The sequence below is a fragment of the Drosophila albomicans genome, chromosome 3, assembly GCF_009650485.2.
Source record: "Drosophila albomicans strain 15112-1751.03 chromosome 3, ASM965048v2, whole genome shotgun sequence".
Lineage (NCBI taxonomy): Eukaryota > Metazoa > Arthropoda > Insecta > Diptera > Drosophilidae > Drosophila > Drosophila albomicans.
The window spans coordinates 40449228-40470122 of NC_047629.2; the positions used below are offsets into that span (position 1 = coordinate 40449228).

The following is a 20895-nucleotide window of genomic DNA, read 5'->3' on the forward strand; positions in this document are numbered from 1 at the left end:
TTATTATTTAGCTTTTCATCAATCGTTGTTTGCCATAAAAAGTAGTAGTTTTCAAAACGTAGATTTTTTTGGTGTTTCTCCATTTCCAAGCAACTGTTACAATTTGTAAGCGCGATAATAAGTTGTCCATATTTATGTTAAAATTAGCGTAGTCATAGGAAAAGAAAAACGTTAGAAATTGTGAAATGCAGCAAATAAATAACTGGGCATGTCGGGTAGCTCATCAAATTGAAATTGGCATTTCACAGCATTTTCACAAGTGCATTCCCATAACAAGCACTTTTGATTTTGTTTTCTTTGCCGTTTGCCGTGTAGTATAATTTCCGCTTTTACTGCAGAGGCCTGTCGATGTCTTGGTCTCCATCCTCTATCATCACTTTTTATATAATACTCGTGATACTTTTATGTGCAACGACGCCTGGGCGTATGAATCAAACAGGAGGCTGTGATTAGAGCGTCAGCGTCAGGCAGGTGTAGAAAACTCTCGCACGACTTGCAGAACAGGTGCGTGGTCGCTGTTATTGCGGCTTCTATACATTTTATTACACGTTTAATACTTTTTTTTGTGTACACTTTTGTTGTTGTCGTTTTTAATATGCATTGGCAGCGGCATCGACATTGCAGCTACAATTTTCACTTTCCATTTTTATTGGCAGTCGCTAACCACAACGACGACGACGGCGACGACATCAAAATCTTGGTTATGGCCAAAAAGAAATTGCAGTGATGCCAAAGGTTTTTTTTCTGGTCTTGTTGGTTGCCAAAACCATTTGACGCCGGCTTTCTTTTAATTAATATTTGTGTTTTTTTTTTCTTTTGCTGTTGCTTGGAAAAACGCTTGGGTTTCAGCATTAGTTCTGGGCGGCCGCTGCAGCTGCTAGCTGCTGTGTCACGGCTGTCAGATGCATTTTGCCGCTTACATGTCTGGCTGCCCAAAAACTAACTGTACACCACACATTCACTTACTGACCTCTTTTTGGCCGTTAAGCGACTGCGCGACTGCGGTGGCGGCGGCGTCGGCCGCTAGATGTCGCTCCACTCAATTTTCTTTATGCACGCGAGCCAAAGCCAAAGCCAAAGCTCATGTGCAAGCTTCAGCATCTATTTATGTTGTGCGAGTGTGAGTGTGTGTGTGTGTGCTGTATGTGTGTGACCCTTATTCGCAACGCCACTCAGGCGTAAAATTTATGGCTTAAAAGTCGACAAGTCTATAAACACAGCTTCCAGCTAGCAACCAGCAACCAACAAACAGCAAGCAGCCGCGTCGCCGTCTGTGGCTTTAAGAGCAATATATCGGCATCGAGTTCGACTTCAAACTGTGAGCGCCGCAGCCGCAAGCAGCGCAGCGCACTTTCTTTCTGCTCGACTGCAAACAACAACAACAACAGCAACTGTGCCTAGTAAGAGATGCCTATGCTATGTGTGTGTTATAATTTCAAATGCGCTTCGCCTTTTTGGTTGCATTTTGCTACCACTTTTGGTAAATTAAATTTGTACGCAAAACCGATTAGGTTGCAGACAACAAAAACACCAACAACAACAACATCAACGACAACAACAGCGTGCAAGACCAAGTTGTTATTTTAAATACCACCGACAACTCCATTTAATCAATGCCTAAGCGCAGTAACAAAAACCGAAACGAAACGAAGCGAACTCAATCGATGCACAGCCGAAGACATTGTCGTTGCACAGTGTGACCAGAACAAGCCAACGAAAAGCTTCCTGTTCGGCAAAAGTTATGACTGCAATGGAAACATGTGTATATGTATATAATATTTAACTAACATTGCCCTAATATTATCAAGTTATATAATTTAATTGAATTTATTAAAATGACTGCTGCAACGACCTTGAAATGCAGCCAAGCAATTTCCATTAGAATTGTTTGCGCCTGTCAAGCGTCACCACTGTGCGGCGCCCGAGCAACGCGAGCTGCGCAGTCGGCTGCGCTGCGACTGCCTTTCACTCATATAAATGGCATTGCAAATTCGAGTGTGAGTGTCATTCAAACCTTTCTCTCGTGTTGTTCGGTACGGCGCAGTCGCAACAGCAGCAGCCGCAGTAGAAGCATAGAAATTGGAGCTGGAGATGCAACAAAAGACGCAGCACAGCAGTAGCATCATCCATCAACAAAAAAAGCCTATAATTTTGTTTTTGAATGTGTAAAAATCAAAGCGCGACGCGTGCGTGTGAGTGTGTGTTTGTGCATGTTCATTCATTGAAAGCGCAGCAGCAACAGCAGCAGAAGCAGAAGCAGTAACAGTAGCAGCTTCAACAATGCAGTCGACGTCGTCGAGCAGCGAACAGCGTCCACACTAAGCGTCCACAGTCCACAGATAGTCCACATATTCACACACATAACGATCACTTCGCATGCGAAACTCAACGAGCGCGCATCAAAATCAAATTCAAACGGTTACGGTTACGGCAAAAGAGTAACGAACTACGACTAAAAAGCATTGAAAAGAACTTTTGTGTGCATACAATAAAATATATAAAGACCGCAGAGAACAAACGGGAACGGTGGTAAAAAGAAGCAACTTCAAAAGCCAGCCAGTCAGCCAGCAGTCGTAATTGAAATCGAATTAAAGCAACGTGCAAAAATAATAATAAAACTACAAAAAAAAAGAAAAACACAAACAACAGTAAAGAAGAAATGTACTAAAAGGCAAGGCGATAAAAAAGAAATTATGCTACATTGTGCGAGAGGTCAGATACCAACAACAGCAACAACAACAACTACAACAACTCGAGAGTAGTTTGAAAAATTCACGCAGGAGTTTTGATGTAATTGCCGTCGTTGTGCAAAAATACACACTCAAAAAAGTAAACCGAAACGTCGCTTAACGTTTAATAGGCGACGAATGAACTCATAAAAGGGCCCACCAAGCAAACCGCGTACAAAACGTTGGCAGCGACGCCAACGGCAGTCGAAGTAGTAGTAGCAGCAGCAGCATCAGTGAGAGCAGCGACGTCAGCGTCAGCGCCACAGCTTGAACGTCAACGTTGAGCTTCTGCGTGTTTTTTGGAGCTTGCACCAGTTCTTTTAAAGAGCCGTGCATAGACAGACGGCGGAAAGTGGTACTACCACACAACACCAACAAAACGAAAACTTTCTTCCAAACGCAAGTCAAAGTCAAAGTCGTGGTCGTGCCGTGATCTTTGCACGCCGCCTAGTGTTGAACTTGAGAAGCTCACAAAACGGCAAACAGCAACTGCTACTATTTCAATTGTTAACGAGCGAAAGCGTCGTAGTCACGCACACACATACACATATACATAGTTGTTGTCTAGCCTAGGCCTGGAAAGTGCAGTCGACAGTGAAAATGATGTACTTGATCCAGACGCCATTCCAGTCGTCCCGCTTTAGGCTACAGCAGCAATTCCAGCACCAGCTGTTTGGCGCACTGCTGGCATTAATGCTAACGGCAAGCCTCACTAATGGTAAGTCATACAGCTTAACTAACAACAATATATAATAGTGAGAGAGTGGGAAGGAAAGTGGGGGGACCTACAGCTGTGCCACTGTGCGGATAGAAAGGCCAACAATTGGCATTGTCTTCTGCCCAGCAGCAGCAACAATTAATAGCTATCTTTAGGTTCAAGTATAAAGTGAATGTAAAGCTGACACACATCAGCGAGCCCCTCGCTCTTCTCACTCACTCCACATGAAGAATGGCATGTGCCCTCCTCACTCCTATACAATATAATATATATATGTAAAAGTAAAGCCCAAACATGCTCGTAAATTTGTTCGTCGTGCACAATTTGTCCAACATTCAAATAAATTCATTAAACTTGCTCTCATGCACGACAGTCAGACGGACAGAGAGACAGACAGAATAAATACAACAGCAGAGACTTGAACCCGAAGAGAGACCAAGAGGTAGAACAGTGTTACCGCAGCCGGTTGGAACGAGTTCAAATTAAAGAAGTGCATTAAAGAGAGCACAGCACAGCACAGCACAGCACAGCAAATGATTTGGTTGATTGCCCTATTAGGTCGCCATCGTCATCATAAAAGACTTGACCCGTGTGATCAAACAGAGGCAATTATGGTACTACAGTTTCTCAAGCGATTTGTTTCTGCTTCTGCTTTGCCATCGTTATTTAATTGAAATCAAAATTCCTCACTGGAAAGATCATGACATTGTTACATATCATCATCGTCATCATCATCATCATGATCGTCAATTCAGATTGATGACTAAGTGCTTACATGTGTTGCAATTCTGATTATGATCGCTACTGTAGCCATTTGTATAATGTTAGATAAGTGCTATGTTTTACGATCTACTAACTACCAAACTAGTTTAATTTATTAGCCCACTTATTGTAACAAGCAATGCAAATGAGCTAACATAATTATTTGTTTATGCAGCATTAGCAAGACATCTACTAAATTGTTCACGCTCAATTAATTCAAAGTTACATAGATTGCTTAATAAAATATCTCACCTAACGGGACTCGAAATGTTCAACATAATTTTAGAATTTATAGATTAGTTTGTATTGATTTGAAGGGAATAAAATTGGTCAATTCTTTTCGAAGAAATACTTTTTTATAATTATCTCTTGCTAAATATATCTTTTGAAGTTGATTTTATAATTACATTAGTTATTTAATACTGTTAGTAGATTTACCAGTAATGTTTAATGTAATTTGCTTAATCTTAGGTTAATTTTGATTATAATAACTGTGTATTTTCCTCTTTGCCAAACTTAAGCAGCTTTATATTTTATTAGTTAAAGTCTTATAGCGTTGCTAGTATCAATATTGTTCAATCTAATCTGTTTATTTATTTTAAATATAAATTTATATTTTCAAGACTTTTCCGCACTTAAAATAAAATTAATTAAATTTCAAAATTTCTTGGCAATAATCTTCTTAAAATAAATTTAATTATTTTAGATATCAATAAAATTTCAATTTTCGATTACCAAGTTTAAAGCTAACTCCATTCCAAATTGAATTTGGTTAAAATATTAACAATATTGTTTAATGAAATTAGTTTATAAATTTTAAATATAAAATTCGCTTTTCCTTTTTTTAAATTTAAAGTTAAAAAGTTAATTTGCATATTGTTCGAAGTCTTCACATTATCTGGCATCCTTGGACCACTGTGCGGCTGGCAGAATGATATGTGGGGGCAGCAGTTGCAACAAGCGAACACCACATATCATGTCAGCTCGCAGTCCGGGCCTAAGCCTGCCCAGCGTTGTGCGATTGTTGTTGTTGTTGCTGTTTCCACTTTTGAAAATTATACGTTATGCGTTCTTTTCTTTCTTTTTGCTATACATAGTTGCAATTGTTGTTGTTGTTGTTGCAATTGATGGCATCCGATAGCAGGAGCCGAGATGAGAGAGCAAAGAGCAGAGAGCTTTTATTCATGGCTGCCACTGGAATGGTGTGTGATGCTGTTACTTCTGCTGCTGCTGCTTCTGCTGAATGCCATGGAATGTGGAACATAGGCGAGACGGCGCAATGCCGCCGCAGAGTGATGATGATGTCTGTATTAATTTCTAACGCCGCTTAATTTTCTCTAGTTGCGGCCATTAAAATGGCTGAGAATGCGACGACTGCCTCTGGGATTAAGTCTTTGATGCTTGGCATTTTTTTAGTTTATTGTTTTTGTTTTTGGTTTTTTTTATTTACTCGCATCTTTTCTTTTTTCTTGTTTTATTGTGATATGTGGAGATGTGTGTGTGTGTGTGTGTTTTGTTCGCAGCTGTTGCTGCTACAAATTGAAATAATGAACGTGGGTTCAATTATCTCGGGCAAACAATCGCAGTCTTTTGAAGCGCGCTAATAGATTTTCTACTTCTACTCGCCATCGTCGTTGTGGCTTCCTCTCGTCGCGTCGCGTTGCGTCGCTTTCTTTGCAAACAAAAACCCAACACATCCGACCACGACCACAAACGAAAACCAAGTCGACTTCTACTTCGACTGCGACGAGACAACAACAGACTTTTCGGCCCGGGGCCGGAGGCAATTAGTGTGAAAATTTCACTTGCAGTTTTAGCCTCTAGATTCATGATTTCTGGATGGGGGATTAGCACAAGCGCAATTATAGATGGAGGTCACAGATAGTCCCATCATATTTAAGATACGAAACTGTGTGGGTCGTTTACCGTTAACTCGACTGCACTCACATAGCACATAAACAGTTCTTTAAATGCCCAAGTTAATGTCCGACTATAAGCATTAAGTCAGATTGCCGATTCCACAGCCGATGTCGATGTCGATGGGGTGGGGTTGCTCAGAGATGGGATCGTGACACGCCAATAAACGAAAGTTTGTTATAAAAGTGAAAAAGTTGTTCCTTTTAATTGGTAATTTATAGCAACATGCATTTCTTAATGGGAATTTTATTATCTTAACAATTTAAGAGAGAGGCGAAATCCTATACACGGGTGAATTTGAGAAATAACAATAAAGAATATTTTCTTTCTAATTATCTAGTTAGAAAATACATAATATATTTATGATTTGCTATAGGTCTATTTAATAACCTTTTTTAAAAAAAACATTTAAAGAACATTTAAAAAAAAACATTTAACAAGAATTTAAATATTAAAATGTTTCTCAAGAAGAATATTTTCTTTCTTAGTTAGGAAATACATAAAATATTTATTAATTGCAGTAGGTAAATTTAATGATCATCTTTTAAAAATAAATTTTCTAAAGAATTTAAATAATAAAAAGTTTCTTTAGAAAATAAGTTTCAATTCGGAATTTAGCGAATCATAAACTAATAAGTATTCGTACTTTATCTTTTAAGAAAGTTAAGGAGAAATTGCACACAAAATTAATAAAGGTTGTAATTTACAAAACAAGTGGCGATTGCAAAAATTACAGTACTTAAAAACGCATTTAGTGACTAAATTTTTCGAAACCAGTTTAATTTGAATATCTTTTAGCAAATTTTGATGACTTAATTATCATACTAAAGTATTCATTAAAGTATTACTTCTTCGAGAGTAGCAAAATTTCTTAAACTTTTTCTATTTTATTTTTATGGTCGTGTTTTATGCTCTATGTTTTTTTGCTTTGAGTTTTTATTAATAAATAGTAACCATCCAAATTATATTCATTATACTACTTCGTTTTATCAATTAAGATATCATACAAATTATATTCATTATACTTATTTTTTACTTCGGGATTTAAGTGTGGTTTTAGCCTTTTAATTTTAAGGATATTATAAAGCTTTAAAGCTTTCCTTCATTTATAAATTATTCTTGTGTATAAAGACTTCTCTTTCGTGTTTGTTCGGTGCGTGCGTGACACGACACAAATCCATCTCTAGGGTTAAGACGACCATGAGCATACGAAGCTAGGCAACTGCGCAAAATACTTTGTGCACTCGCAGCTAATCCACATTTGATATGCCCAGCGGCGACTCTTCCGCATGCCCTCAACATCTTCACACTCCACCTTAACCACTCTCTCTCTTTCTCTCTCATTCTCTCTTTCTCTCGCTCAGGCGCCGTGACAGACTCGCCTATTAAGATCATCAAGCTGCCCGCTCAGGCGCCTGTGATACGCTACCGCAACGCGGATGCTGCGCCGGATTCGCTGTTGATCAACTATCGCCAGGATGCGCAACCCGAGTTATCCTCCACGCTGATGCAGGCGCCAGGAGCTGCGGCTGCCGCTCTAGAGAATCTGCTCCAGGAGGAAGCGGACCAGCAACAGCAGCTGAGCATGGGACGGCAGCATCGAGCCAGTGCCACGGGTACCAACAGCTGTCCTCGTTCCTGTCCGCCCAGTTTGACTGTGGGCGCTGAGCCCGTGTGCGGCAGCGATGGCCTCATCTATGCCAATCTGTGTGAGCTGCGCAAGAAAACGTGTGCCCGCAACGGTGTCTCCATGGTCAAGGATGTGCGCGATGGTTGCGAACGCTCGAAGGGATCGGACTGCAAGCATCGTTGCACCACTGAGAAGGATCCGGTGTGTGGCACTGATGGACGCACCTATTTGAATCGTTGCATGCTGCGCGTGCAATCCTGTCGCGTTGGGTTGGCCGCCGTCAAGTTATCTCATGTGGGTCCTTGCAGTAACACCAGCGCCCAGCGTGAATCCTGCCCCGTGGACTGCAACAGCGCACCCAAAGATGGACCCATTTGTGCGTCTGATGGCAACGTCTATAACTCCACCTGCGAGATGAAGCTGCACACCTGTGGTCAGGGTGTGGTGAAGACCAGTCGCAAGCATTGCCAGTCGACGCGAATGTGCCGCGAATCCTGTTGGCGCGTGGCGCGTCCCACTTGCGGTTCCGATGGTCGCCTCTATGCGAGTCCCTGCAAGATGCGTTCCACCAACTGTGGCAAGCATGTGTTCGAGGTGCCGTTGTCCTTCTGCATGCCTCAGGAGCGTCATGGCAGCCAGTCAGCTGCCGAGACTTGTCCCACAGAATGTCCGAAGTCCGATGCGGATGCCACGTCACAATATGTCTGTGGCAGTGATGGCAACATCTACTCATCACTCTGCGAACTGAAGATGCTCAACTGCGGGTGAGTATTTACAGAATTATATTATTATGATGAGCCTTTATGAGTAATCTCCCCTTTTAGACCACAGCGCAAATCCATACAGAAGATGAGCATGGATAAGTGCAAGAATCGTTTGACTCGCTGCAAGCAGCTGCCACCCTGCAAGGACTTCAACAATCTCTTTGGCTCCATCTTCAGTTCAAAGCGCAACGACAAACTGTGCGGCACCGATGCCAAGACCTACAACAACGAGTGCGAGCTGGCGCATGCCACCTGTCTGTAAGTTAAGGAGTATTTAGAGTACAACAGACGTACATAGATGACTCTATAAAATACTGGTTTATATTCCTAATCAATTCCAATAGCCAAGATAATATAGAGATTGAATTCTTATCAGGCAAAGAAGAAAACTGTGAGCCTGACTTTTTAGCTCTTCTGTTTTTTCCGTAATCCTTAACACCTGGATCGAAGTAGTTGTAAAAGCTAAGGCTACCTAGTTTGGAAAGAATATTTCTTGGTATACGCATTTAAAGCGAATTTCAAAAATTGATACTTGCTTATTACAACTCATAAGTCTAGAACTAAAACATCTTATTTTGGAAGACCGTATGATAGTATCCTTAAATTCAGATTCTAAATAGTTGATTATTACAAAAATATTATAGATGAATGTTGAGAATATTATTTCAAAGCGAAAGCATTTCTTTTTGGAAACACTATAATTATAGACTTCTAGAATCTAGATTGTGATTGTGAATGGAGAATGGAAGGAAGGAATGGAAAGATGTTGCCAATTTTTTTTGCATTTCTTAAAGCACTATAAAAATAATTCTAAAATTCAGATTTCAAATTAAAAAGGGATAATTGATTGTTATTTAAGGAACAAAGCTGTAAACCAAGTTGACTAGGGAGTTCTTCATAGTCGAGCACATTCTACAGTAGCTTTCCTTTTTCTTTTGCTTTTCAGGCGCGGCGTTAATTTGGCGCACATTGGACCCTGCACGGATCTGAACAGCCCCACCAGGGACTGCGGTGATGCGTGCACACGAGCAGATCTGGAGCAGCAGCCGGTGTGCGGTTCCGATGGCAACACCTTTGCCTCGATGTGCGAGTTCAAGCGACGCACCTGCAATCTGCGTGTGGTGCCAGTTTCACTGAAGAATTGCGCCTTAACTGCGGACTGTGAATCGGACTGTGATGCTCAGCCACCGAACTTTGTGTGTGGATCGGATAATAAGTTCTACAAATCGGAGTGCCACATGCGCAAGGAGAATTGCGGCAAGCATGTGTTTGTGGTGCCACTGAAGCGTTGCCTGGCCGCTTTTCAGTTTAAGGGCTGCGCCCGCATCTGTCCGAGGGAATTTGAGCCGGTGTGTGGCAACGATAATAAGACGTATTTGAACGATTGTTTCCTGGACATTGAGAATTGTCGCACCAATAGCACAGTGGGTGTGCATCACTATGGCGCCTGTGGACGCCCCGAGGCGCCATCGAACAACTTCCTTTACTGATCCGCCAAACCGCAATCGGGGCGCATCATTTTACATTTTACATGGCATTTAATATTTTTAGGCTACTATAGTCGATACGTATTGTATGTGTATTTTTTAAAACGATATTTATTTGTGTTGGAATTAAAAAGCCGAACGAATCCGAAAACCCAAAATTCCAAAAATCTAGGGGGAATGCAATCTAGGCGGAGTCATCAAATAGTTTGCTCAGCATAGCGTTTATCTCATGCGGCCGATACTTGACGTACTTGTCGGGATTCTTGCTGAACTGCACCATATAATACCTTGCAAATTAATAAATAATTTGAAAACAAAGTCACGAATGAAGTGAAGTGTGCTTACGTATCGTGGAAGCGATTGTACTTGGGCAGTATGTGCTCCGCATTATCGCGTTTAATGCCCTCGCGCAATATGACATCGGGTATGGAAATGCCGCGTTGTATCTTGCAAGCCTCCTCAAAGTCCTTATTGAAGGTCTGTCAAAGAGAGATATCCGTTAAAGGGTTTATACTATCAGCAGTGCTTTCGTTCCACTTACCGAGAAACGCTCCTTCAGCACGCTGCGATCCTTGTCTTTGACTTTCCCGGCCACTGGCTTAGGCAGTTCATCCAGCGAAGAAATGCCCGACAGCATCTTCGACCAAGTCTTCTGATAGCTTGTCTTCAGCTCACGTATCATCTCCAGATAGCTATGCTCGCATTCTGGCTCTGCCAGCGTGACCAGATCAATCAGATTGGAGCGCTGCAGCGATTTGAGTATATAGTGTATATTATTCAGCCGGAATAGATGCTTCGTTGCCTGATCATTGTACTGTTCGCACTTGTTCATAATGGACAGATTGAGCTCCGCCAGCGCTTTCTCTGCAAATATCAATTCATTGTTAACAAATGTGCTTTATTAACACTTTAAGAATGTCTCACTTATGTAGATGGCAAGCAGCGCCTTATTGCGCTCCTCGCCGGGCAGCGCCTTCTTCATTAGTATGGTGTCCAGCTGCGTGGAGTAGAGCACATCCTGGGCGAGTATGGCGCCAATTACATCAAAGTGTTCGTACAAATGCTCGATAAACCAAATCGTATTCGAGGTCAACTCATGCACTGTTGCATCCTTGGGCACATTGCTTTGTCCCACAATGTTTGTGCTTGACTCGCCCTTGACCACGTCCAGGAAATGCTCCAATGCCTTGGATCCCGTATGCTGCAGTTTATTGAGCACCTTGGTCAACTGTTCGCGCTGTGCCGCATCATAGGTGCGCTCTATGTCGGGTTGCAGCAAAATGACGCGCTTCAACGCCGAGAAGATGCCCAGAGCCGACGTCCATTCCTTTCGTGAGATGCAGCGGAGTATGCGTTGGGTGATCGCCTCGGCATCCTTGACCACCAGCTCGATGGCATTGTAGGCGAGGCGTGCAAAGACTTCGTTGTGCTTCGACTGTGGTATGATATCTCGCATTATTGCACGCTCCCAGTTCAGCAGTCGCTGCAGACCGAGCAGCATGACCAAATACTTGTCCAGTTCCTGATCGCCATCGAGCAGATCCTCGGATGTCAAATGATCAGTGTGCGAGGAGGCTTTTTTTATGGAGATGCCCGTGGACTGCTCAAGAGTCTGTGTTGCACGCAAATACAGCTTGTTGGCCTTCTTCTCGAAGCTATTGAAAATAGAAAATATTAGCTAAGTTCATTATTTACAATTTTATTTTCAGCTTACATTTGCTGCAGTCGTGCCGAGGTGTTCCTCTTGGGCTCTTGGTTCTGCCGTCCACTGTGACGTGGTCTCTGCAAAAGTTGGCAAATTAATATTAATAATAAAAAATAAGAATAAATTTCACAAAAGTTCTCTAAAATATTTAATTGTTTAACAAAATTTGCATAAAATCAATTTAATGCAAATATTTAGTTACAGCTCAAAATTGAACAAAATTCTGTGGTATTTATAATTGGTTAAAACCTAAATATTTAATTGACAGCTTAACATAAATACTAATTTGTTTTAATTGAATGAAAAAGTTAACTCTTTAACTTATTAAAAAATAATTAAGCTTTTTATCCGCTTCCCATTCAAAATATTCAAATTAGCTATTTTGTGTCATTAAGATGTTTAGAACTTAAAAGCTGCTATTAACAGAATCTGTAACATTCCAGCCGTATAGTGACTTTGCACTGTAAAGTTTACAGAAACATTGAATGCTAAATAAGGAAGCTGTTAAAAGTTGCATTGTTACATTGCTAACTTCATGATTTACTGAGCAATTGTGACCAAAAAAACTATTAAACTATTAAAAAAAAAAAAAATAATCAAAAATTAGTTGTACAGAAATTCGATTTATTAATACAAAATGACATTTAAACAATAAATTTCTTAATATAAGCAAGAAAATCAACCAGCGATTTTATTTGCTAGCAGTTGACAAATTTAAAGCTCCTTCAGAGCATCTAATATGCGATCGCAATCCTCATTTTTGCATAAGCCTATCTTCTTGAGATCTGAACGCTTCATGGACACCAGATCGATCATATCGATGCGCGATTTTTCGAACTTATCCAAATACTGCTCTAGACCGACGAGGAGCAGCACTTCCTTCAAATTGTTGGCATGATTTATCACATAATTGTGATTGGCGACTTGCAGTGAGCGACGCCGAGTTTCTTTGCACAACGATGTTTCAATGCTGCTGTTGCTCGTGTCATCCATGAAGCAATCCAAACTGTTGTTATTGTTGTTCTCCTCTTCCCTAGGTTGCTTCTTCTTCTTTTTCTCATGAACAGAAAATTTGATTTTGGGTGGCAACGCTTGTTGTTGATGAGTCGTCGGCTGCTGCTGTTGTTGCTGCTGTGGCTTCTCCATTGGCTTCTTGAAGTGCATGGGCGAAATTGGACTCTTGCTTGCTCGCATATTCGTAATTGGCGACAAATTCGGCGAACGGAAATCGCCAATAATTGGCGAAAAGCAACGCACATTTATTGAGTTAACGTTTAGCGAATTCTGCATTAGGCACAATTTTGGACGATTTTTCGGTGTGCAACTTTCAGCCATTTTGTATAGTTATTTATATTAAAATTCTCACAAAAATTGAACGACAGTTTAAAACACAAAATGACGAATGACAAAAAATTCTATGGCGATGCTTGAAGAAAGCTTTTAAAACTGGAATGGCACCGTTACTAGTGTAACTGTAAAAGTACTCAGTGTTGCATTCGCGATCGAAAAACAGTTGGTAACGCGGTACATGCGAGCTTTCACTTTCAATTCTTAAGGTAATTGGCAACGCGCGACACTTGAACACTTAAAGAGTTGTCAGCGCCATATTATTGAGCTCAAGACCAGGGTGGGAACGCGATACTCAAACTTAAACTATGCTTTTACACTTACCAAAGCTTCAGTGCCCCAACTGCTGCTCTTTTGGTGATCCTTTAGTAACTGCAGTGAACGCAATACCACTTCTCCTCGCTCCGTTGCATAGATGTGCGTGTATTCCCGCAAATTCTGCTCGAGCCACAGCGATATTGTGCACAGCTCCTCACGGGTTGTTTGCGATAGCTGGCGAAATGACGTATACTCATCGCTCGATGAATCATCTTCGATATAGATGAGATCCAGCAGTTCCACAGGTTTTAATGGTGCGCTGTGCTTTTTAAGCAGCATGCTATAGTGTTGATTGAGGCCCTCGCAACCTGTGTTGAACAAACTGGTGACATTCTCTAGTTCCACACTTTGCGAATTGTGGTGAAGAAAGTAATCCATGGCAGCGCGTAGCTTGGCCAATGCGTCGAGAAAGGTGCCAATGCTACCCTCAACGGGACCCTGATGAATCAGTTGACACACTTCCTGCGAAACATCGTAGTGCGAAAGTACGCTCTCAAGGCAATTTAGTGTGGCTTCCAAATCTAAAAGACGTCAATGTAGAGTGAAAGAGAAATTTAATTATTAGCTCAACTCACTTTGCTGACGCTTTTGCAGTTGCTCCGTTTCTTGGTAGACAGGCAAAATCGTTTGCTCCAAGTTGCCCAAACGCTTCTCGAAGACAGTGAGAATGCTAGACATTTGCGTGGAGAGATCATGATACTTGTCAACGCGATCTTTGAGCAGCACCAAATTGGTAGTTTCCTTTTCCAATTTGGTGTGTGCTTGCACTGAACTATCCAAATTATTCATCTTTGTTTTGATTTTGCATCATTCACTACTCACAGGTAACAATACAATAATGGGGGAGGCGTCGTCGAACAGCTGTTTTTGTCCATCGATTGCACTGTTGCTTCCCCACCTTATCGCTATCGATAGTTTAGTATCGATATTTAGGTAACCGCTTTGGTTGCCATGGCAGCTTTTGTTTTGGTCCCAAACAAAACATAAATAAAATGGAAAAAGTGCCGACTATGCAACTGCATTAAATAAATTAAGAAAAAACAATGCGTGGCGTGCTCAAATGGTTGGAACGCATCGAATTTCCGAATGCTAAAGACGAGAAAACAAGGTAAATTTACAAGAACAATAATCAACCACTTGTTGCCTGCATTTGTTGATTGTTTACATCTTAATACAGCGTCCACTCTGTCTGCTATGCACCCGATGGCAGCCAATTGGTGGTGGCAGCAGGTGATCGCCTGCTCATCTACAACCCCAACGATGGCTCATTGCTAAACACCTTAAAAGCCCACAAAGATACTGTCAATGCAGTAGTTTACTCCCGGGATGGCAAACGCTTTGCCAGTGGGGCAGCGGATAAGATTGTCATTGTGTGGTCACCACAGCTGGAGGGGCTGCTCAAGTATTCGTAAGTGCTGCTTAACTCAATTTTAGACTTTTCCTTTTACTTACTAATATTCTTATCCCACGCAGTCACAGCGACTCCATACAATGCATGTGCTTTAATCCCATCTCACATCATTTGGCCTCATGTTCCATATCGGATTTTGCCTTCTGGTCCGCAGATCAAAAGGCGGTGCAAAAGTACAAGATTGGGTCACGTGTCAATGGCTGCGCTTGGACCAATGATGGACAATACTTGATACTTGGCCTGGCCAACGGCTCCATATCCATACGCAACAAACTAGGTGAGGAGAAGGGACGTATTGATCGACCAGGCGGCTCGTCAAGCTCCGTGTTTAGCGTGCAGTGTTGTCCCGCCAATGGAGCCGGTAGCGTGGACACAATTGCCATTGCGGATTGGGGTCAAACGCTCTCGTTTCACACGCTCAGCGGCCAAATGATTGGCAAAGAACGTGCACTCTCCTTTGATCCGCTCTGCATGCAATACTTTCCAAATGGTGAATTTTGTGTGGTCGGCGGCTGCACTGGAAATTTGCACTTCTTCACACGAGATGGAGTACGCTTGGGCACGCTGGGCGATGGTTTTGACTCGTGGATCTGGACGGTGGCCATACATCCCAATGGACAATCCTATACCATAGGATGTGAGGATGGCACGCTGGCCAGCTTTAACATTGCGTCCAGCACTGTGCATGCTTTATATCGCGAACGTTACGCTTTTCGTGAGAACATGTGCGATGTGATCATACAGCACTTGATATCCGGACAAAAGGTGCGAATCAAGTGTCGCGATCTGGTGCAAAAGATTGCTATCTATAGGAATCGTTTGGCCGTCCAGCTACCAGAACGTGTGGTGCTCTACGAGCTCAGCTCAACTGAGAACGAGCCCATGCACTATAAAGTGCGCGAGAAAATACAACAAAAGTTCGATTGCAGTCTGCTTGTGGTGTGCGGCAAGAATATTGTGTTGTGCCAAGAGAAGCGACTGCAGTGCCTGGACTTCGATGGCGCGCTGCAACGGGAATGGATCATGGACTCGTTCATACGCTATATTAAGGTCACAGGCGGTCCGCCGGGACGTGAGGGGCTCATGGTGGGCCTGAAGAATGGTCAAGTGTTTCGCATCTTTCTCAACAATTCGCTGCCGTTGCTTGTCACTACAGCAGTGTCGGCGGTGCGTTGTCTGGACATCAATGCCAATCGCAGTAAGATTGCTGTTGTGGACGATGCTGGTCGTTTGGTGGTCCGGGACTTGGTCAACGACACCATACTTTATCAGGATGCGGGCGTCAATAGTGTCACCTGGAACACACATCTCGACACGATGCTTTGCTATACGCACAGCAGCGGCGGCTTGAGTGTGCGTGTTGGAAATCTGCCGCCGAGGGCGCCACAGAACATGCACGGCGTTGTGGTTGGACTGTGTGGCGCCACTGCCTTCTGTTTACGGGGCAACATTATGCACAACACGCCACTAGCGCTGGGCGCCACCATGTGGCAGTTTATCGAGTCAGGACTGTTTGAGTGAGTAGTATAATATTTAGAGTATATACCACATGATTCAAATGAATCCTTGTATATTCTTGCAGTGAGGCATACCAGGTCGCCTGTCTGGGAGTCACTATCAGCGACTGGGAGGGTTTGGCACAGTCCGCCTTGGAGGCGCTGCACATCAACATTGCACGCGATGCGTATGTCAAGGTGCGCAATCTGCCCTGGCTGCAGGTCATCAGTGAGCTGCGGGAGCAGCAGCAACGCGCCAGCGTGCCCAAAGAAGTGTTGCTGGGCGAGAGCAGCGCCTTTGCTGGCAAGTTCAAGGAGGCAGCGCGTCTCTTTCTCAAGTGCGGACAATCAACGCGTGCGCTGGAAATGTACACGGATCTGCGCATGTTTGATTTGGCTCAGGAGTATCTCAAGGATGGCAGCGAACCGGAGAAACGTGAACTGGTGCGCAAGCGTGCCGAATGGGCGTATTCGGTAAAAGAGCCGAGAGCGGCAGCCGAGTTGCTGCTCTCTGCCGGCGAGCATCAGAAAGCTATTGACATTGTGTCCGAGCAGGGCTGGGCGGATGTGTAAGTCAAGCTAATCTACTTACCCTGAACTGAAGTGATCAATTTTATGTAATTTGCAGTCTTTATGACATTGGTCGTCGTTTGAGTTTAAGTGAACGTGATGCTTTGCAATCGGTAGCGCAGAATCTGAAGACTCTGAAGGCTTTGCCGCTGGCTGCTGAGATGTTTAAGAAGCTGGGCGACGAGGCGCAAGTGGTGCAGCTGCATGTCGAGGTGCAGGATTGGCCAGAGGCGTTTCGTCTAGCCGAAGCACTACCGGAGTTGCTCCCCACGGTACATTTCCAGCATGCGCAGTGGCTGGCCGAAACGGATCAGTTCATTGATGCGCATCAGGGTACGTAAAGCAAAGAATTTTGCGAAAAAATTTGCATTCATTAATCTTAATCGATATCTACAAAGCTTATTTAAAAGCCGGACGCACCAAGGATGCCAATCGTCTGTTAAAGCAGCTGAGCAATACGGCAATTGTTGAGGAACGCTATCTGGATGCCAGCTACTTTTACTGGCTGCTTGCGAAGCAATATTTGGACATCTATCATGAGAAGCCGTAGGTTTTATTATATTATTATAAATTAGAGTAATAAAATCTTATTCTTATCATATAATAGTGAACAAAATGCCATTGATCATCACCTGAACGAGTACAAAAACCATTTGCGAATTGCCAAGGTCTATTATGCCTATAGCGTCATCTACAACTATATGAAGGAACCATTTACCACTCATTCACCCGTCAGTCTATTTAATGTAAGCCGTTTCATTTTCAATGAAGTGGAGAACAAAGGCGCCCCAAAGGGTGTCAGTATGTTGTAAGTAATTGGTAATGAATCTAGAAAGAACATACATTTAATTATTGTTTATTCCACTTACAGTTCAGTGCTCTTTACGCTCGCCAAACAGGCCAAGTTGCTGCAGGCCAATAAACTGTGTCTGTTGGTCAATAAGCGACTGCAGTCGCTGAAGCCTCCAGCGGGAGTTCAAGAGCAAATCGATGTAAGTTGCAGTTTGATGTTTATTAAACCCTCTTTTTTATTATAGTATAAACTGAAATCCTTTGCGAGTCCAGAATATGATTTTAAAAGAAAGTTTATTCTATATTTAAAATACTAACCTGAATATGTTTTCTAAAGAAACTAAAGAACTATTTAATACGACAATTACGCCAAAGAAGAGGTCGTATATCCTAATATAAAATAACTTCACTTTGCTATTGAATTTACTATTTACAGCTCAATTACCTGAATAGCAAGGCCTGCAAGAGCGGCTTCAATGATCCCGAGGAGCTCCTGCCGCTTTGCTACAAATGTTCAAACTACAGCCAACATTTGAATAACAACAATTGTCCCACCTGTCGACAGGACTACATATTCTCATTTGTTTCTTTTGGTAAGCAAATGTTTAAACAATGCAACAACTTTGCATTTAAACTTCTATTTATCCATTTGCAGAAATATTGCCTTTAGTACAATTTTATCCTGAAGTGGACATAACAGACTCAGAAGCAGAGCGATTGCTTTTGGCGCCTGCCAAGAATCCCGAGGACGCAGATCCCTTCAACGAGGATGTGGCCAGTGCATTGCCCTTAAGTTTGGATCGCAATGCGTTGCGTGCCATTGATCCGAACCATGTGTTAATACTCAAGCGACAGAATAAACACAAACGCAACATTTACTATCGCAACATTTTGCCCGATCTGCAGATCACCTACTGCTCCGAATGTCTGCTGGTGAGTCTGTAAATATCTTAAAAAAATACAACGATCTAATTGCTCTTCCTTGTAGCTCTTTTATGCTGAGGATTTTGAGTTGCAGGTGCTGCAGAAGGGTTATTGTCCCTTCTGTCGCACTTCATCTGACAAGCTGCTGGAAGACTTTTAAGTACAAGTAGCAATGTATTTACTTAAGTGATGTATTTTGTAATATCCGTCCCAACAAAATAGAAACTAAATACTTAAATTATATTGCTAACTACGCCCATGTTTCCTCTTGATAACGTCGCTGTTTCATCAGTTGATCCACATAGTTGGCATCATTATCCAGTGCTTCGATAAATGCTTCTCTCACTGCTTTCGGCATGTTGTTGGAGCTACCCGCCACATAGATGTAAGCATTTTGCTCCCTGATCAACTTAGCCAAGTTGGAGCCACATTCCTTGATCAGATGTTGCACATAAACCTTGTTCTCTTGATCGCGTGAGAAGGCCACATGTACTTTAATGTTTTGCTCAGCTTTCCATGCCTCAAAGTCGGTTGCAAAGTGGTAATCTTTGTCCTTATTGCGACAGCCAAAGAACACTTCAATTTTTCCAATGCTTACGCCAGTTTGCTGCTGCTGCAAACGATGCTGGATTATACTGCGAAAGGGCGCAATGCCAGTGCCGGGTCCAATAATAATCAAAGGAGTTTGTGGCTCTTTGGGCCAGCTCATGGTGCCCGGTTTGATGAGAGCACGAAGCTCCACACCAGGCGGTAGCTGTTTGAGCCAATTGGAACACAAACCCAGTCGCGGCGTATGCATTATGGTCTTGTAGTTGACGATAGCCACCAGCAAGTCAAGTGTGCCCGCCGAGACATCGGAAGCAATGGAAAAGCTACGCATTTGTATCAGTGGCATCATCTCAAACAGTTGCGATAGCGTTAGCTTAGATGTGGCATGTCTAAAGTCCTGCAACAGCTCCAGCAATGTGCGACGTGGTCGATTTACATATGCAATCAGATCGTCCAATCCTTCGGCTGTGCAAAACTCCAAGAGTTTTTCGCGCTCCAATTCATCCTCGCAGTTTTGCGCGAGCACCTCAAGGAAACGTTGCCGCGGCTTGGCAGTCAGATCCCAAATATGCCGAGCAGCTTGCTCTAGTGTCAATGGAGTTGCATAAGGCAAGGGAAGCGGTAAGTCCTCGTGAGCAGACGTCACTTCAATCCAAGTGTTGGCATCGAATGGCAGTTGATGTTCTTGTAGTAGGTCAAAGAATTCTTGTACAATTTGTGCGCTATTCTGTGGCTGCACATCAAGCACGTCGCCGGGTTGCCACGTTGTCGTTTCACTGCCAATTCCTTGTAGGCGCAGCAAATGCACATCCTGAAAATGATCCGCTGCGGTTGTGCGGACATTTTCTATTAATTTAAACAGTTGAGGTGTCTGGCTTTGGGTCCACTGTAAGCGCTGTTCCTCATCTAAAGCGGGAGGTTGCTCCAAAACTCGTACATTCCACATTTGAACATCCACGGGATTTTCTTTTTTGTGCACAGCTAGCGTACTGCTTAGTGTTTCCCACAGGGACGCTGTCCAGGCCAGCGAAGTACCCAGATGACCATAGTCATGCTGATCATCGCACAAGCCCAGGGGACATAGTGATGTGGCGCCCAAGTTCAGCAAACGTTTATGCAACTTTTTGGCTGCATAATTGAACTTCGAATAGCTGGAGTCCCCAAGGCCAAGGCAAGCGAATTGGAGACCAGTTAACGAATTGCTGGGCAAGCTGCGTTTCAGTAGAAAGCGCCATGCTTGTTTCATGTTGTCCGGCTCAGTGCCATCTCCAGTGGTGGCTACCACAAAAATCACGAGGCGCTCTTCCACAAGCTGCTGAATGTTGTAGTCTTGCAGCGAGAGCACGGGACCCTCGAAGCCCCATTGACGCGACTCACGCCATATGTGTTCAGCCACATCCTGTGCGGTGCCAGTTTGGCTGCCATAAAGCACCAAAATACGCATAATTTTGAACTTTTAAATTTACACGAGTTAACGCAAGAACATGAAATATTTGTTGTGGTGAAGGCCGGCATAACAGCTGGTCAGCCGATCAGCTGTTTAGTTCATGGCTGCAGGAAATCAATAAGGTTGCCAATCTCATCGAGTAACTGTAATTATTATGTGCAAACCCAATTAATTAAATAAATTACTAAATATAAAATAGAGGAAATTAAACTAATAAAAATATATTTTTTTCCAATAAAATTTCAAATTAATTTCTGTTTTTATTAATAACGTACTTATTTACTCAGTTGTGACGTCACACCAAACACGTACAAGGTTTATAGTACACA

At 42.8% G+C, this 20895-nt stretch overlaps 5 protein-coding genes across 6 annotated transcripts; 2 read left to right on the plus strand and 3 right to left on the minus strand.

The window, feature by feature from the left end:
• The first annotated feature begins 2025 nt into the window (after positions 1-2025).
• Positions 2026-10010, plus strand: LOC117571509 (agrin). Its single transcript, XM_034253681.2, has 4 exons — positions 2026-3447; positions 7491-8520; positions 8581-8778; positions 9467-10010. Exons 1-4 carry the CDS (start codon positions 3330-3332, stop codon positions 10008-10010), a joined length of 1890 nt encoding a protein of 629 aa, XP_034109572.1. The 5' UTR covers positions 2026-3329.
• Positions 10011-10100: 90 nt separating this feature from the next.
• Positions 10101-14218, minus strand: LOC117571507 (exocyst complex component 7). Its single transcript, XM_034253678.2, has 7 exons — positions 13953-14218; positions 13384-13898; positions 11722-11789; positions 10932-11662; positions 10549-10871; positions 10353-10486; positions 10101-10294 (listed from the first exon to the last, which is right to left on the minus strand). The coding sequence occupies exons 1-7, from the start codon at positions 14164-14166 to the stop codon at positions 10192-10194; spliced, it is 2088 nt and encodes a 695-aa protein (XP_034109569.1). The 5' UTR covers positions 14167-14218; the 3' UTR covers positions 10101-10191.
• LOC117571512 (protein matrimony) lies at positions 12316-13120 on the minus strand. The gene has a single exon (XM_034253685.2). It carries the CDS (start codon positions 13045-13047, stop codon positions 12427-12429), a length of 621 nt encoding a protein of 206 aa, XP_034109576.1. The 5' UTR covers positions 13048-13120; the 3' UTR covers positions 12316-12426.
• An 88-nt stretch (positions 14219-14306) lies between the features above and the next one.
• Positions 14307-18730, plus strand: LOC117571505 (intraflagellar transport protein 122 homolog). Of its 2 annotated transcripts, XM_034253674.2 has the most exons (11): positions 14307-14485; positions 14555-14785; positions 14851-16305; positions 16371-16853; positions 16913-17187; positions 17253-17400; positions 17462-17662; positions 17726-17846; positions 18083-18239; positions 18302-18579; positions 18635-18730. In XM_034253674.2, the coding sequence occupies exons 1-11, from the start codon at positions 14421-14423 to the stop codon at positions 18728-18730; spliced, it is 3510 nt and encodes a 1169-aa protein (XP_034109565.1). In that variant the 5' UTR covers positions 14307-14420. The 2 variants fall into 2 exon arrangements, 1 of the variants encoding a protein (XP_034109565.1); XR_007954720.1 differs by lacking the exons at positions 18302-18579; positions 18635-18730 and adding an exon at positions 17920-18026 and having other exon boundaries at positions 18083-18166.
• A 78-nt stretch (positions 18731-18808) lies between these two features.
• Positions 18809-20823, minus strand: LOC117571510 (NADPH-dependent diflavin oxidoreductase 1). The gene has a single exon (XM_034253683.2). It carries the CDS (start codon positions 20561-20563, stop codon positions 18821-18823), a length of 1743 nt encoding a protein of 580 aa, XP_034109574.1. The 5' UTR covers positions 20564-20823; the 3' UTR covers positions 18809-18820.
• Positions 20824-20895: the final 72 nt, after the last annotated feature.

Bases quoted from the DNA above. Each gene is read 5' to 3' on its own strand.
- LOC117571510 (XM_034253683.2), bottom strand. From the start codon at position 20,563: ATGCGTATTTTGGTGCTTTATGGCAGCCAAACTGGCACCGCACAGGAT.
- LOC117571505 (XM_034253674.2), top strand. From the start codon at position 14,421: ATGCGTGGCGTGCTCAAATGGTTGGAACGCATCGAATTTCCGAATGCT. The intron at 14,486-14,554 runs GTAAATTTACAA...ATCTTAATACAG, and splicing joins GCTAAAGACGAGAAAACAAG to CGTCCACTCTGTCTGCTATG. The intron at 17,663-17,725 runs GTAAGTAATTGG...TTCCACTTACAG, and splicing joins CCAAAGGGTGTCAGTATGTT to TTCAGTGCTCTTTACGCTCG.
- LOC117571512 (XM_034253685.2), bottom strand. From the start codon at position 13,047: ATGGCTGAAAGTTGCACACCGAAAAATCGTCCAAAATTGTGCCTAATG.
- LOC117571509 (XM_034253681.2), top strand. From the start codon at position 3,330: ATGATGTACTTGATCCAGACGCCATTCCAGTCGTCCCGCTTTAGGCTA. The intron at 8,521-8,580 runs GTGAGTATTTAC...CTCCCCTTTTAG, and splicing joins CTGAAGATGCTCAACTGCGG to ACCACAGCGCAAATCCATAC. The intron at 8,779-9,466 runs GTAAGTTAAGGA...TTTGCTTTTCAG, and splicing joins CTGGCGCATGCCACCTGTCT to GCGCGGCGTTAATTTGGCGC.
- LOC117571507 (XM_034253678.2), bottom strand. From the start codon at position 14,166: ATGAATAATTTGGATAGTTCAGTGCAAGCACACACCAAATTGGAAAAG. The intron at 10,872-10,931 runs GTGAGACATTCT...TGATATTTGCAG, and splicing joins GCTGCTTGCCATCTACATAA to AGAAAGCGCTGGCGGAGCTC. The intron at 10,295-10,352 runs GTAAGCACACTT...TTAATTTGCAAG, and splicing joins TACAATCGCTTCCACGATAC to GTATTATATGGTGCAGTTCA.